General features: G+C 42.6%; 1 protein-coding gene across 1 annotated transcript in view; it reads right to left on the bottom strand.

Moving 5' to 3' along the window:
* Window positions 1-17,040, bottom strand: part of LOC139465532 (uncharacterized) — a 107,890-nt gene that overhangs the window by 15,474 nt on the left and 75,376 nt on the right. The window contains exons 63-74 of the mRNA XM_071247249.1: window positions 15,401-15,559; window positions 14,306-14,393; window positions 13,090-13,233; window positions 12,702-12,893; window positions 11,028-11,125; window positions 9,910-10,082; window positions 8,489-8,613; window positions 7,394-7,492; window positions 6,389-6,533; window positions 4,031-4,129; window positions 2,083-2,205; window positions 1,425-1,595 (exon numbers count right to left, since the gene is read on the bottom strand). Coding sequence (XP_071103350.1) covers window positions 1,425-1,595; window positions 2,083-2,205; window positions 4,031-4,129; window positions 6,389-6,533; window positions 7,394-7,492; window positions 8,489-8,613; window positions 9,910-10,082; window positions 11,028-11,125; window positions 12,702-12,893; window positions 13,090-13,233; window positions 14,306-14,393; window positions 15,401-15,559 — 1,616 coding nt within the window. The remainder of the gene's footprint in view (window positions 1-1,424; window positions 1,596-2,082; window positions 2,206-4,030; window positions 4,130-6,388; window positions 6,534-7,393; window positions 7,493-8,488; window positions 8,614-9,909; window positions 10,083-11,027; window positions 11,126-12,701; window positions 12,894-13,089; window positions 13,234-14,305; window positions 14,394-15,400; window positions 15,560-17,040) is intronic.

Here is a 17,040-nt window from a genome sequence, read left to right on the forward strand (position 1 = left end):
AATGTCCACGTGAGAACCATCTACAGATTACAGCAACGACACCAGGTCACCAACAGCATGCAGTCATCTCAAAGAGTGGTTTCTCTGATTCTTCGTAAGTCTTGGCATGTCGCTGATATCGATACAAGAATGTTTGATCCACGTTTTAGGGTGTCGTTTATCAGAAATAGCACAAGCAAACGCAAATGAATTTTGATTTTCATGGACAGCAAACTTTCTTGAATTATTTTCATGACGTGACGTTTCCTTTACGATTCAGTAGCAATACAACGAGTACATATTGCTGAGTGCGGCGTTAAACAACAAACAAACAACAAATGTCGAAGATACTGTGACAATCTAACTCTTTGGGCAATGTATCTTATGCATATGAATGACGACTATGCTTGTCGTAAGACGCGACTAACGGGATCTGGTTATTGCTGAGTGCGGCGTTAAACAACAAACAAACAAACAAACACAGACAAGGCATGTTCCAAGTCAACATTTTATTCTGAATGCTCCTATAAGGGTGAAGGACTGGAAACCAAAACGGTACCATCACCCTCATGAATTTAATAAGATAACTCAGAGAGACAATTTGAACTAATATAATTCTGTATACGACTATGCTTGACGTGAGGTTGTTCTTTAACGCCTCACTCAGCAATATTACCGCTTGTCGTGAGAGGCGACTAACGACATCGGGTATTCCAATTGCGTAGATCGATGCTCATGATATAAATCACTGGATTGTCTGGTACAGACTCGATTATTTACAGACCGCCGTCATATAGGTGGAATATTGCTGAGTGCGACGTTAAACAACAAACCAAGCAAGCAAGCAAGCAATGCGCGCGGCGTTAAACATCTGAAATATAGGCGCTAGTGTTCTCCAAAAGTCATCAAAGAGCAGATGATGTAAAAGCTATTGAGTCGACAGTTGGAGTGCGTCGTTAAACAACAAACAATTTATTTCTTATGTTTGCTAGTGTGCAAAAAGTAAAGTATATATTTTCTTATTTCCGTGTTTCAGGTTTTCTCAACAAGCAAAAAGTCATTCTAGTCGCTTTTAAGAGAGAAAAAACAAAATCTAGTTGGAAAGTTATTTTATTTATTGATATGCAGCTGCCGTTTGATCGAATATTTTGATGTAATGTTCTGCACAATTGCAATCATGTCATCACTTTATGTTTGGCATACAGAGAGTTTATATGTTTATTAGTAAATCCGTCATACAGTTGTACTGAGACAGTATCTGTTTCCTCTCAAGATTTACAAACAAAGGTACAGAAAGGGATTATGTGGACGTCCACAACGTGTAACTGCATCATACTCAAAACCATTCACCTTGACGGTTCAGCCACCCAGCTACAACCAAAAGAAACAAGCACACGAATCCAGAGAAATGAACTGAAGTGGCAGATGCCTTAGCGTCAACAAACTCCGGACATGTAGCACTCCATTCCACGTTGACTCCGGCATTCTGGATTTTGAGCCAATCAAGGAGAGGCTGGAAGTAATCCATCAGAGGCTGGGCGTCCATCTTGTTCTGGCCTGTGATGTTCTGCATAGCCTCTGGCCATGGCTTGGAGGATCCCAGCCCCAACATGCCACTGTGAAGACAATACGTTATTGTTAAACGTCGCACTCATTGGTCTCGTCGCTATATGGTTGAAATAATGCCGATGCTACGTTAAATTTTAACTGACTCATTCAAGCTTATTGACGACGTGGATCGTTATCATAACGATCACTGGTTTGTCTGATCAAGGTTTGGTTGTTTACATAGAGCCCGCCGTCATTTAGCGGAAACGTAGCAGTGCAAGTGCAGCGTTGAACTAAAAGCATCCAACTCAGGAGGTTTTGTTGACGATTTTGCACCACTCATAACATAATTTCTAATATTATTTGTTGTAACTCATTATATAGATTCGTGGAACGTAACCTCTAGGAATGTTTCCCCCATCCCCATAAAAGCTACCTGGTCTGGTTCATCATCTGGTTCAATAACGTGTTCCCCGTGTATGGATGTTGCTAAGCTGGAATATTGCCGAGTACGGCGTTAAACAACAAACAAGCAAAAGGTACACAGTCTCCCACCTGAATAAGTCTCCGGCTTCTGTAGAGTTGTAGATGTCACACTTGTGTAGTGGCCCCGTATGCCCGGCTTCCTCACACAAGACCTTGTGAAACTGGAACTGGATGACGAAACTCACAAAGTATCTGTAACAAGTAAAACTAAGCTTAAAACAATTGTATAAGAATAACAAAGAGAAAACATTATTAACATAATTGGATGTTTACAAAATACACTGTGAAATTAGAAAAACAAAGCCATTCAAATCAAGTTTTTTAGCATTTGATATGAGTTGTGCTCTGCGGGTTGTCTCTATTTTGAATCTAGGTCTAGACGTTGTAGTTGCGGCCATGTGGAAACACTTAGACATTGTAGTCGAGTTCTCCTTTTAGATACGTGTTGATCACTGGAAGTACAAAGATACGTGTTGATCACTGGCAGTACAAAGATTCGTGTTGATCACTGGCAGTACAAAGATACGTGTCCATCACTGGCAGTACAAAGATACGTGTTGATCACTGGCAGTACAAATATACGTGTCGATCACTGGCAGTACAAAGATACGTGTTGATCACTGGCAGTACAAAGATACGTGTCCATCACTGGCAGTACAAAGATACGTGTCCATCACTGGCAGTACAAAGATACGTGTCCATCACTGGCAGTACAAAGATACGTGTCCATCACTGGCAGTACAAAGATACGTGTCCATCACCGGCAGTACAAAGATACGTGTCCATCACTGGCAGTACAAAGGTACGTGTCCATCACTGGCAGTACAAAGATACGTGTCCATCACTGGCAGTACAAAGATACGTGTTCATGACTGGCAGTACAAAGATACGTGTTGATCACTGGCAGTACAAATACAGGTGTCCATCACTGGCAGTACAAAGATACGTATCCATCACTGGCAGTACAAAGATACGTGTCCATCACTGGCAGTACAAAGATACGTGTCCATCACTGGCAGTACAAAGATACGTGTCCATCACTGGCAGTACAAAGATACGTGTCGATCTCTGGCAGTACAAAGATACGTGTCGGTCTCTGGCTGTACAAAGATACGTGTCCATCACTGGCAGTACAAAGATACGTGTCCATCACTGGCAGTACAAAGATACGTGTCCATCACTGGCAGTACACAGATACGTGTCGATCACTGGCAGTACACAGATACGTGTTGATCACTGGCAGTACAAAGATACGTGTCCATCACTGGCAGTACAAAGATACGTGTCCATCACTGGCAGTACAAAGATACGTGTCCATCACTGGCAGTACAAAGATACGTGTCCATCACTGACAGTACAAAGATACGTGTCCATCACTGACAGTACAAAGATACGTGTCCATCACTGGCAGTACAAAGATACGTGTCCATCACTGGCAGTACAAAGATACGTGTCCATCACTGGCAGTACAAAGATACGTGTCGATCTCTGGCTGTACAAAGATACGTGTCCATCACTGGCAGTACAAAGATACGTGTCCATCACTGGCAGTACAAAGATACGTGTCCATCACTGGCAGTACAAAGATACGTGTCCATCACTGGCAGTACAAAGATACGTGTCCATCACTAGCAGTACAAAGATACGTGTTCATGACTGGCAGTACAAAGATACGTGTTCATGACTGGCAGTACAAAGATACGTGTTCATGACTGGCAGTACAAAGATACGCGTTGATCAATGGCAGTAGGTAGAATAGGTCTTCGGCAACCCATGCTTGCCGTAAAAGGCGACTATGCTTGTCGTAAGAGGCGACTAACGGGATCGGGTTGTCAGGCTCGCTGACTTGGTTGATGCATGTCATCGATCCCAAATGCTGGATTGATGCTCATGATATCAATCACTGGACACGACTATTTACAGACCGCTTCATATAGCTGAAATATTTCTGAGTGCGGCGTTAAACAACAAACCAACCAACCACTGGCAGCACACATTGTGATTAACTGAATTATACCGAATATATGCCACGTTGCCTGGTATGTGGTACTTTGCTCCTGGGTCAAAGTCTTCTTCAGTTCTCTTCACGGGTGGTGAAACTCCCTGCAGGCTGCATCTACGTAGATGAGACAACAAATAATTCGAGATACACAAAAATAATAGTCTATTGTACGATTAAGACTGTATATTTATGAATCACCAATAAGAAGGGATGATACCAGAGGTTTCCGTGTCCAGTCTAACCGGTGGCACCCGTCATAAACACGGTCTGGTCTGCTGCGTTTGGAGTGCAGAGCTGACCACAGTGACTAGCCTTGGGGTTAAATAGATATCCGAGATCTTATGAACAAGAAGTGGGACCCACAAGGAGGTATAAATATATTACACGCAATTAAGCCAGCTATATAGGTTACACCTACTTGGGTAGTCATTCTTGATTTGAATTGGTCAGTTTATAACAATGTCATATTGGCCGTACTTTGTACATACATGAGTATTTATTGAAAGATGAGGTTCCTCCGATTTTGGGATACTTATAATCGTAAAAAATCAAAGAACCTTTTTAATGAGGTCAGTGTTATTTTACGTCTTGGCTTTATGCGAGAAATAGTATTCATGGATATATTTTGCTTAATTGATGTGTTTCCAAATACGTGAGATATTTATCATATTGTGGTACTACTGGGCGGAGAGTTGGTGGTGGCTGAAGTAATGTAAAATCAGTGTCCTCATGCCGCAGTCCATTCTTAATCAACGTACGTTATATGGACTACTGTTTTGATGCATTCATTTCCATCCATATGAACTATTGGCTTGTGATCCATGCTACCACTGTTAACCGAAGTGATGGCATGAATCTTTCTGGGGAAACATGCAGGAAGCAGAGGTTCTGAAGGTCCCTATCATCCCCAGTAAGGTTGTCCTTATCCTGTTTCTAACTGATAGAAGACCCGTGAAGAATCCGGGGTAGAATAGGTCTTCAGCAACCCATACTTGCCGTAAAAGGCGACTATGCTTGTCGTGAAAGGCGACTAACGGGATCGGGTGGTCAGGCTCGCTAACTTGGTTGATGCATGTCATCCATCCCAATTGCACGGATCGATGCTAATAATATTAATCACTGGGTTGTCTGGTCCAGACTCGATTATTTACAGACCGCCGTCATATAGCTGGAATATTGCGGCGTTAAACAAACAAACAAACAAACAAAACAATTTCTCCCCACATATGGTTTCATCTCTGGATTCCAACTGTGTATGTATAATGATTAAGTTTTGTAAAATATTTTCGCTCATATGATCGATGCTCATGATATCAATCACTGGATTGTCTGGTCCACACTCGATTATTTAGAGACCGCTGTCATATAGGTGGAATATTGCTGAGTGCGGGGTTAAACAACAAACCAACCAACAAACTGTCCATTTACAGGCTTCTTTGAGTGGCATTTAGAAGTTGGAATGGTAACTAAGACAAAATTGTTATGGATGAGCAACTTGTAATAAAGAAGTTGCTCATCCATAACAATTTTGTCTTAGTTATTTACAGGCTGTTATAGCTAGACTATTGCTGAGAGCGGCGTTAAACAAACGAACGAAAAACTACTATCTTTCGTTAGTGGGTTCGGTTTTACGACGCCTTTAACATTATTCCTGCATTATTATAGGACACAAGAAAGCTTCACACATAATGTGGGGAATAAAACCCGGGCTTTCGACGTGGCGAGCGAACGCGTTAACCACTATGCTACCCGACCACCTCTACTATTAGAACAGCGACAGACGCTTTTTGAAATGTTCGTAGAAAGTGCATGTGAAAATAAAGAAAGTCCTTCCTTGATTGTATTAAGGATGATGGTTAATCTTTTAGACAAGGACTAGACGATACATTTGCTGTACCATGCAATATATATCTCTTTGTATGGATTTTTAATCCAACTTTGGAATCCAATACAAAAGAGAAATGGACATGTCTTCAGGTGTTAGGTCAAGTCAGTCTGGGTCAGACAATCCAGTGATTGACATCATGAGCATCAACACCCGATCCCGTTCGTAAGAGGCGACTAATGGGATCGGGTTGTCAGGGTCGCTGACTTGGTTGATGCATGTCATCAAATCCCAACTGCGAGGATCATGCGCATGATATCAAAGACTGGATTGTCTGGTCAAGACTCGATTATTTACAGACCGCCGTCATATAGCTGGAATATTGCTGAGTGCGACATTAAACAACAAACAAATAAACAGTTGAAGCAACTACCAACGTTTTCATGCAGTGCTTCAAGTTGTTAAACGGGATCCTAGCCAGTTATGCGGTGTTTTCCCAGGTGAACAAACAAGGGTCATTCCTTTCTACGGTGCTCAAAGACACACACCTTAAATCCCACCATTTGGCGTTGTATTCTTCAGGTTTCGTGGCGCCACTGAAGACATCCCATCTCCACTGGTCGATCAGGTAGCCGAACGGAAGGAAGGCGATCTTCTGCAGCGCCATGTTGAACAGGAAGTTGATGTCAGTTTCTGCGAACAAGACCACGTAGTGGCTGATAGCTTCATAGTGGGTGGGTGAGTATGCCGCATTTGACGCATAAGAATCAGAAATGAGTTTCACGATCTGTAAATGCACTTTCGGCGTGACGAGCGAACTCTTTAACCTCAAGGCTCTGCTACTGTTAGATTGATAATGTGACCGTATTAATGCATTCAATATTATTTTAATAAAAGCGACAAAATCCATTCCATACTTCGAGTTTATGTTTCCAACTATAACCTAAGCATGTGTATATGAATCACTATCGCGATAAGGAGAGCGTATCCTGACCCACCGGTAGTGCCCGTCACAAACGCATGCAGAGGCAGGTCCGTTGTTCACCTGATGAAAAGGGACATATGTTCCTGGGTGCCGTTGTACAAAGCGATTTTAGTGCTAACGTAATCGTAACTCCCATATCTAAACAGAGACTTACGATAGTCGTAGCGCTGAGCTGTTACGTACAACGGCACCCAGGAACATATGATACAAGTCGATAAAGGAATTCAATCAGACATTATTGTCACTGATGCGTCAAATGAAACTTTTTAAAATCTTTACTGTGGGATACTGAGTGCGTAATCAATACAGACCCGTGAAGATCCGGGGTAGAATAAGTCTTCAGCAACTCATGCCTACCGTTAAAGGCGACTATACTTGTCTTAAGAGGCGACTAACGAGATCGGGTGGTCAGGCTCGCTGACTTGGTTGATGCATGCCATCATATCCCAAAGGCGTGGATCGATGCTCATGATATCAATCAGTGGAATGTCGGGTCCAGACTCGATTGCTGAGTGCGGCGTTAAACAACAAACAAACAAAATAATCAATACACTTCTATCTTCCTTACCGGCATCCTCTTCCAAGGTGGGGAGAAAGCCAATGGCGTGGAGGTGTTGAGGTGTCTGGAAGGACAGGGATGCCACGTCGGCTATTCCTTCATGGAAACCTGTACCGATCATAATAAATTTAACTTGAAACAATTGCAAAATTATTCTGGTATTAAATCAAATCACATGTTGGAAGTCTCCACCCACTGTGTGTGTAGAATGTTGGTAAGCATAAAACTGGGGCTTTATCTTACACTACACACACATGACGACAGGTCACACACCTTTCCTAGATAATTAAATTGACAAAACCAATAGAAATCTCGATTGTACGATTCCGACTTTATCATGAACATGTGTTTATGAATCACTATCAAATATTAATTATAGCAGGTGTTCGCGAAAAGGTGTGTGTAGCCTGCCCCACCGATGTCACCCGTCACAAACACATGCAAAGGCAAGTCAATTGTTCACCTGAAAAAGCACGGTGACATATGGTACAAGCTAAAATACGGAATTTCATCGGACATCACTTTTTGTCAATGATGCGTCAAACTTGGAAATGCCCTCCACGTGTTTACCATAAATCTTTTTGAAATCCTTAATGGAACCTTGAATGTTGTAAAGTTGATAAAACACTTTCAGAGTAAGAGTCGTATGACGCTCTTTGACATCTTGGTAGAAAGAGCATGCTCGGTTGTATCTCAAAAGGTGTGAAGTGTGAACACTGGAGCTGCTGGAATGTTGTTCGACATGAAGGGAAAGTTGACAAGTGGAAAGTTGAAGTCACCCATCTTGACATACAGTTTTGTGGAGAGTGTTTTGTCACTCTGAATCTTTATGCATAGATCTAAATATGAAACAGATGAGGCGGTCTCACTATTCTTTTTTATTTAAGTTAAACTATTTTCAATTCCCATCCTGCCGTTGATTCAAGGTCACATTCCCGGGTTAGCTCAACCCCGGAAAAGCACCGGCTGATCTCTGTATTGCAGGAAGTACTCCACATGCCCCATCTCATGATGCACAGTGACCATCTGGTTATGAGTCGGCTCCGTGCACTGCTTGATTCTGAAAGTGATGAAAGGAGTTGTGATATTGGATAGTTGACTTACCGGGGTTAGCTCCCCTTCTGAAAAGGACAGGCTGGTGCTTGTACTGGAGATAGTATTCCACGTGACCCATCTCATGGTGCACTGTAACCATCTGGCTATGAGTGGGCTCCGTACATTGTTTTATTCTGAAAGTGATGAAAGGAGCTGTGGTAACATGATGTTTGACAGCGGACAGACATGTGCTTGTACTTGAGATTGTACTCGACGTAAAAAAGAGCGACAAAACCCTTTCCATATTAATAAGAAATCTCTGCCATCTCTCCATTGTACGATTCCGACTTTAGCATGAACATGTGTTTATGAATCACTATCAAATAGTGATGATACCAGGTGTTCGAGAAAAGGTGATGCAGGATGTCCCACTGGTCGCACCCGTCACAAACACATGCAAAGGCAAGTCAACTGTTCTTGAAAAAACACAGGGACATATGGTACAAGTCAGAGTAGCGAATTGCATCTTTGTCACTGATGCGCCACAATTGGAATGTCCTCCACATGTCTACCATAAAACGTTTGAAAGCTTTACTGAGGCCTTGAATGTTGTAATTGGTATGTTGTTTAACGTCGCACTCAGCAATATTCAAGCTATATGACGACGGTCTGTAAATAATTGAGTCTGGACCAGACAATCCAGTGCTTGATATCGTGAGCATCGATCCACGAAATTGGGATCGATGACATGTATCAACCAAGTCAGCAAGCCTGACCATCCGATCCCGTTAGTCGCCTCTTACGACAAGCACAGTCGCCTTTACGGCAAGCATGGGTTGCTGAAGACCTATTCTACCCCGGATCTTCATGGGTCCCTTGAATGTTGTAACCTTGATCAAACAACTTTTGCGCAAGAATTGCATGATGTATAACCAATCTCGTGGGGGACGGTGGCCACATCAGTAGGCTTGATTCTGTTTGACAATACGACTGTCGGTACCCATACAACTGAACGAGAACCTCAAGGTCACAATCTGCCCTCACTCGCTGCCGGCAAGTAGTTATATGACGGAATTATAGAACGTCAACGCCAAAACAGATTCCATTGGGCATGAAAGGCAAAATAGCGGTAAAAATGATTTAATGGACCACTGAAAATCGGTGATGAAGAGGTTTTCTCAATTTTCATAAAACAATGTTTCTTAAATTGCACAAATTAATTAAAAAACGTCCTAGATTCAAATCTGTATGAACTTCCTCCGTGATGTAGAGGACGAGCGTCTGCCAGGAGAGCGGAAGGTGGATGGTTCGATTCCTTGGCATCGTCAAAACAAGGTGATGCTTGAGGTATCCATGTTAAACTGTGACATGGCACTCATGTCAGTCTCGGCTAGCTTAGTCCGGACAAGCACAGGTCACGAATCAATGTCAAGTCAATTTACAGTGAAGACCTCAGATGTTCGTGAAACAGGTACGCTACTTAGACGTACCTGAAGTCTTCTGTGTCGTAGAAGTCCCAGGCCGAGGCGTGGCAGACCACGTCCCTCCCATCAGTGGGTTTCTCAAGCATGGAGTTCTCCCAGAACGACTGTGGCATCTCCTTCATTCCCATTGAGGTGAAGAATGCATCGGAGACTTCGAACATTTTCACAGCCGTGAAGTTCTGAAAAAATAATGTTTGAAAAGAAATGGTACCTTATATATAAACTTAAGACAGTGTCAGAATGAGAACTAAAAATGAGTAAAACTTCTTTACATCTGCAAATAAAGCGACAAAACCCTTTCCATATCCAATAGAAATCTCTGCATAAAGCAGAGTCGATTGTGCAATTCCGACAATATCATAAGCATGTGTTTATGAATCACTATCAAATAGTTATGATACTAGGTGTTCGCGAAAAGGTGAGCATATCCTGCCCCACCGGTGGCACCCGTCACAAACACATGCAAAGGCAAGTCAACTGTTCACCTAAGAAAACATGGAAACTACGTAAAAGCCACAAATTGTCAGCTCATACATGTGTAAGATTTTGGAAAACTTAAGGCTAGAGGCTTAAATGTAAATAGCCCCGTGTAGATCCGGGCAATTATATAATTGTTTTTCAGCAAGCCATGTTTGTAAGGGTGGAGTCTACTATCGCCTACAGTGCACTTTGCTTACAGAGGCAAGGCATGATGGGGTGGTCACGCTTGTTGACTTGCTTGATGCAGTCATCGTATCCGAATTGAATAGATCGGAGCGCATTATTTCAATCACATGATTGTCTGGTCCATACTCGATTATTTAAAGAACGCAGTGTATAGCTGTACTTGCTGAGTGCGGCATATATAGCTTATACAACGATTGACTTCACCTAAGCTGATGCTCAGTTTTGCGTAGTTACTGTGAGAACAGGCGTTATAACCTCGCGTTATCATCTCACTAAGTGAAATAACAGCCTTTCTCTATGGTTCTATTTCAAGAAATATAGCAAAATGTGGTGTAATTACTGTTAGTTAAGGCGTCATAACTTCTTGTTACCATCTCGCTATAGAACTCTAAACAACCGTTAATACGTTTCTATTTCAATACATAGTTCATGGCAGTTCCTTCTTTTCAATATCTTACCTGTCTTTTCAGTTCCTCGGTGATGTCAACACTTGGTTTGCCTTTTATTGGCACCAAATCGGAGTACAAGTTGTTCCATTGCTGAGCCCACATATTACCTGGGAAGGAAATACTTTCATAATTGTTCAGTAACTTCAGGAGGACACATGGCCATGTAGAAGAGTGTGGATGATATAATGACTGGATGAGGACCATTGACCATGTAGAAGAGTGTGGATGATATAATGACTGGATGAGGGCCATTGACCATGTAGAAGAGTGTGGATTATACAACGACAGGATGAGGACCATTGACCATGTAGAAGAGTGTGGATTATACAACGACAGGATGAGGACCATTGACCATGTAGAAGAGTGTAGATTATACAATGACTGGATGAGGACCATTGACCATGTAGAAGAGTGTAGATTATACAACGACAGGATGAGGACCATTGACCATGTAGAAGAGTGTGGATTATACAACGACAGGATGAGGACCATTGACCATGTAGAAGAGTGTAGATTATACAATGACTGGATGAGGACCATTGACCATGTAGAAGAGTGTAGATTATACAACGACAGGATGAGGACCATTGATCATGTAGAAGAGCGTGGATGATATAATGACTGGATGAGGACCATTGACCATGTAGAAGAGTGTGGATGATATAATGACTTGATGAGGGCCATTGACCATGTAGAAGAGTGTGGATTATACAACGACAGGATGAGGACCATTGACCATGTAGAAGAGTGTGGATTAAACAAAGACAGGATGAGGACCATTGACCATGTAGAAGAGCGTGGATGATATAATGACTGGATGAGGACCATAGACCACGTAGAAGAGTGTGGATGATATAATGACTGGAATAGGACCATTGACCACCTAGAAGAGTGTGGATGATACAATGACTGGATGAGGACCATTGACCATGTAAAAGAGTGTGGATTATACAATGACTGGATGAGGACCATTGACCATGTAGAAGAGTGTGGATTATACAACGACAGGATGAGGACCATTGACCATGTAGAAGAGTGTAGATTATACAATGACTGGATGAGGACCATTGACCATGTAAAAGAGTGTGGATTATACAATGACTGGATGAGGACCATTGACCATGTAGAAGAGTGTGGATTATACAACAACAGGATGAGGACCATTGACCATGTAGAAGAGTGTGGATAATACAATGACAGGATGAGGACCATTGACCATGTAGAAGAATGTGGATTATACAACGACAGGATGAGGACCATTGACCATGTAGAAGAGTGTGGATGATATAATGACTGAATGAGGACCATTGACCATGTAGAAGAGTGTGGATGATATAATGACTGGATGAGGACCAAGAGTGTAGATTATACAATGACTGGATACACCTGCCCTCGTAGAAGAGTGTAGATTATACAACGACTGGATCAGTACACCTGACCACATAGAAGAGTGCGGATTATACAATGACTGGATTAGCACATCTGGCCACGTGGTGTTTATCAGACAGCGGCTGGATTGAGACACTGGACCTTTGGGTTTTATGATATGGATGACCATGGCAAAGATGTATCGGCCACAGAAACAGGCTTACGAGTTTGACATAGCTATTATAATTTCTAATGATGAATATATCATTTGCTCGTGAAGTCATGTCTGTTAAAGAAAACGAGTTAGAGCCTCACCAAGAAGATGTGCGGGGATGTGGCCGGTGGATGGGAAGTTGTCCTTGCCGTACTTCTCGATGAGTTTAGTGCGTGTGTACGCGTGCATCTGTTGGTACAGCGGCTTCAGCTGCTCAAACAGCGCCGCAACATCAGTACGGAAATCCTGCGACTCATACCAAGAGCGCCAGTACTCTCCCGTGTCGCTGTAACCTTAAGAGAGAAAAGGTGCTTCGTAGTACAAGTTCTTAATTATAAATATATTTCATATTTTATATATTATAGTTATTTGTTTGTTGTTTAACACCGCACTATTTCAGCTAATTGATCACGGTCTGTAGAAAAATCGCATCTGGATCAGACAATCCGGTGATTGATAGCATGAGCGTCGATCTACGCAATTACTTACCACTGTCTTGTATAGCTTCGTTGTGCAGGTTCACATACTCAGTGAAGAGCGTCCTCATTTTCTTGCCAGTGGCATCTCTCCAGCCCTTCCACGCCCCCTCTAGCTCCTTTATATCGCGGGAATTGGCGAGGATGTTAGTCAGGTCTGGAATCAAAGAGACGGTCACAAAAAACATCACCTCCAAACTGTAATGTGTCTCATGTGTGACTACCTTGTAGCAGGCGTAGATAAGGACGTTACTGTGTATTTATCTAGCAACAGCATGGCGGGGTGACCAATAGTTGGCACCGAATTATGTATCCATGCACAAAATCGACATCTGATCTTCGCCGTGACTGGGGACGCCTACATAACTTGACTGCCAGACCGCCCAAGATAATAGTGAGTGAGTTTGATTTTACGCCGCTTTTAGCAATACTCCAGCAATATCATGGCGGGGGACACCAGAATTGGGCTTCACACATTGTAACCATGTCGATGATCGAACCCAGGTCTTCGGCATGGCCCAACATAATAAGGGTATAAGATTAAAGTTAGGTTGAATTGTTTTAATTATATAACCTGATATATTGGATATAGGCTCACTGACTCGATCTCTTCCATGTCAATCCTGTAAAGCGTTATACGAATAATAACTCTTGGCGAGGTCAGCATACCGAAATTCACTTTAAAGTTTATGAAGTCTTTAAGTCCTCTGTTTCCTCACAGGAACTTAGCTGCGAACCGTGAAATGTTCGTACCCGATGCCATCTAGTTTTCTTGCAGACGAGTCAATATTCATCACATGACCGGTCAATACTGATCACGTGACGAGTCAGAATTTGAGTCAGCCACATGATGTATTGTTTCGTCACATGATACAGATTAACCAATGGAATTGCAAGATTCTGAATAGAGGTGTAACAATTTATAATAAAAGCGCGCGAGATAATGTTTGTTTGTTATTTGTTTGTTTGTTATGTAACGCCACACTCAGCAACATTCCAGCTATATGACGGCAGTCTGCAAATAATCGAGTCTGGACCAGACAATGCAGTGATTGACATCATGAGCATCGATCCACGCAATTGGGATACGATGACATGCATCAACCAAGGCAGCGAACCTGACCACCCTCCTACGACAGGCATAGTCGCCTTTTATGGCAAGCATAGGTTGCTGAAGACCTAATCCAAACCGGATCTTCACGGGTCCGGAGGATAATGACGAACGCTACCTGGATCGAGCGGCAGACATCTGTCCGAGGTCACACAGCCTCTTCCCGTGCTGTACAACTTCTGCAGCTCCGATAACACGGTGTTCAGCTGATGGGAAAAACACACAACACATAATTTATAACCCCGAAAATAACAAAGTCGGGATATTGCAAAGTAATATAAGTATTGTGTGTGCTTTGTCCAGGTCATAGCTGAACGGTTTTATTTCGTTAAGTACTTGTGCGTTCAAACCCAGTTTAAAGTGAGTAAGTGCGTGAGTATGGTTTTACGCCGCTTTTAGCAATGTTCCAGCAATATCACGGCGATGGACACCCGAAATGGGCTTCACACATTGTACCCATGTCGGGAATCGAACCCGGGTCTTCGGCGTGATGAGCGAACGCTTTAACCACTAGGCTGTCCGATCGGCCCTGGTTTAAAAGACCATTTTAATACCGTTGTATGTTTCAGATCAGTCGAACCAATGAGAGTCGTGTTATCATTAACACCTTCCCATTATATATATGTGTCGTGCATGCGGGCTGTTTATCGAAAGTTATCGTTGTTTATCAATAAATATATTGTTAATTACCATAGTGCAAACTATGGCACCAGTCCCTCTGAGGTACCGGTGAAACAAGCATTGCCAGCCATTTTGCGAGTCAATGTCTTACCTTTCACGATAATCCATCGCTCGGCTCTAAACTAATGCCGAAGATCCGGGTTCGATTCCCCCCAGGTACAATGTGTGTAGCCCATTTCTGATGTCCTCCGCCGTGATATTACTGGAATATTGCTAAAAGCGGCGTTGAACCATACTCACTCACTCACTCCAAACTAATGCCCACTTATTTGTTCCTGTATACTAATTCATGATGAAAAGTGTTACTCGAGTAGATCAATACGGGACTCGGTGACTGTGTTGGTGTATGTCATCGCATCCCAAATGCGTAACTCAATGCCCATAATGTCCATCACTGGATTGTCTGGTGCAGACTCGATTATTTACAGACCGCCGTCATATAGTTGAAATATGTCTGAGTGCGGCGGTAAACTAGAAACCAGTGTTTGCATCACGTGGGCGTTTCGGTTACCCGTCTCTTATCTGTACCTACCCTTTCAAGTTTGGTTTGGTCCGCCATTGCCGCTGTGCCAATGTCTGTGATCTTGAAGAATTCCCTTCTCATCGGGTCTTCGAAATCCTGCCAGGCATATAGCGAGGCGTTCTTTGCAGCTTCCTTCATGAACGCTGCATGTCGGAGATTTTCCTCTATCTAAACACAATCTAATTATTAGTTTTGCAAATAAACGTTTTAGTCAGTCAATCAGTTCTTCATTGTGTCATATTCAGTCCCATGTGGACAAAACGTGTATGTTCATTCACATCCTTTTTGTGTGTCTATATTTCGTTGGCTGCCATTTCGTTTCTCACTTCACTCGTTAAATTCATAAACAAATGTGGCTTAGGTAATTATTTCATTCACTTACTTACTTACTTACTTTGGAGATTTAACGTGCGCTTTCCGACTGATGCGTATTTCGCACACGGGTTTCATTCACTGCATCAGTCATAGTAATAAGTCTGTCAAACGTGATTTCTTTGGCTATTGTTTCATTTAAATATAAATGTATGTAATATTATGATAATAAACCTATAATAAACCTATCATCAACTATTTTGTTGAGTTATCGTTACATCTACTATGTAAACATCTGAATATCCTGTTTAATGTGACGTTTACACGATATGCGGCTTTTCCATTGGTCGAGTGAGCCGGACACAAGACTGCGAAACTGGCGGTCATAATGACACGACCCGTGAAGATCCGGGGTAGAATAGGTCTTCAGCAACCCATGCTTGCCGTAAAAGGCGATTAGGCTTCTCGTAAGAGGCGACTAACGGGATCGAGTGGTCAGGCTCGCTGACTTGGCTGATACATCTCAATTGCGTGGATCGATGATCGGGATATCAGTCACTGGTTGTCTTGTCCAGACTCGATTATTTACAGACCGCCATCATAAAGCTGGAATATTGCTGACTACGGCGTTAAACAACAAACCAACCAACCAGACTTAACGACACAATTTGACGTTCATAGTCCTTTCACGAGACTGTTTTCTTGAAATGAGGTAAACACTGACTACTTCCCTACTACCCCCTCCGATTTCCCCAGCAGGAATAAATGCAGAGGCGTTGTTTCTGCTTATTAGTAGATAACTTTGGATAACCATCCACCCTCACCCTCATTTGATGACGTCACAAGTGCACCTAGTAACCCCACGTGACTGATGACGTCACATAACCTTGACCTTGGGGTTGGGGGTGGGGGGTGTTGTCAACGTCATTGCCTCATTAATATGCAGAATAACTCATTAATATGCAAATGTATGCATGACGTCACAGGTCAATTAGGTTAATAAAGGGTCAACTGACCAGATGCAATCATGCAAGTAATGACTTGACCATTCGTTAACCGTAGAACACGGGATAGTAATGAATGTCCCTATATGGACATGATACTACGACCGGGGTTGGGTTGGGTCTTGACTCACGCGGAATGGAATGTCATTGTGAGACCATTTTGGCGCGAGAACATGTGATGAACATTTGAACCTTTTGCTTTGAAGACATTTCTCTGTGCACATTCGGTGGCCGGCTATGTTTGGTAGGATTAAAAAAAATGCCCAGGAACAGGTGCATGTAGAAAGATCTCCCGATATTCAATTACATTCATTAAGGGTCAACTGACCGGAT

This window comes from Haliotis cracherodii, unplaced genomic scaffold, assembly GCF_022045235.1.
Source record: "Haliotis cracherodii isolate W230 unplaced genomic scaffold, xgHalCrac1.p SCAF_18, whole genome shotgun sequence".
NCBI lineage: Eukaryota > Metazoa > Mollusca > Gastropoda > Lepetellida > Haliotidae > Haliotis > Haliotis cracherodii.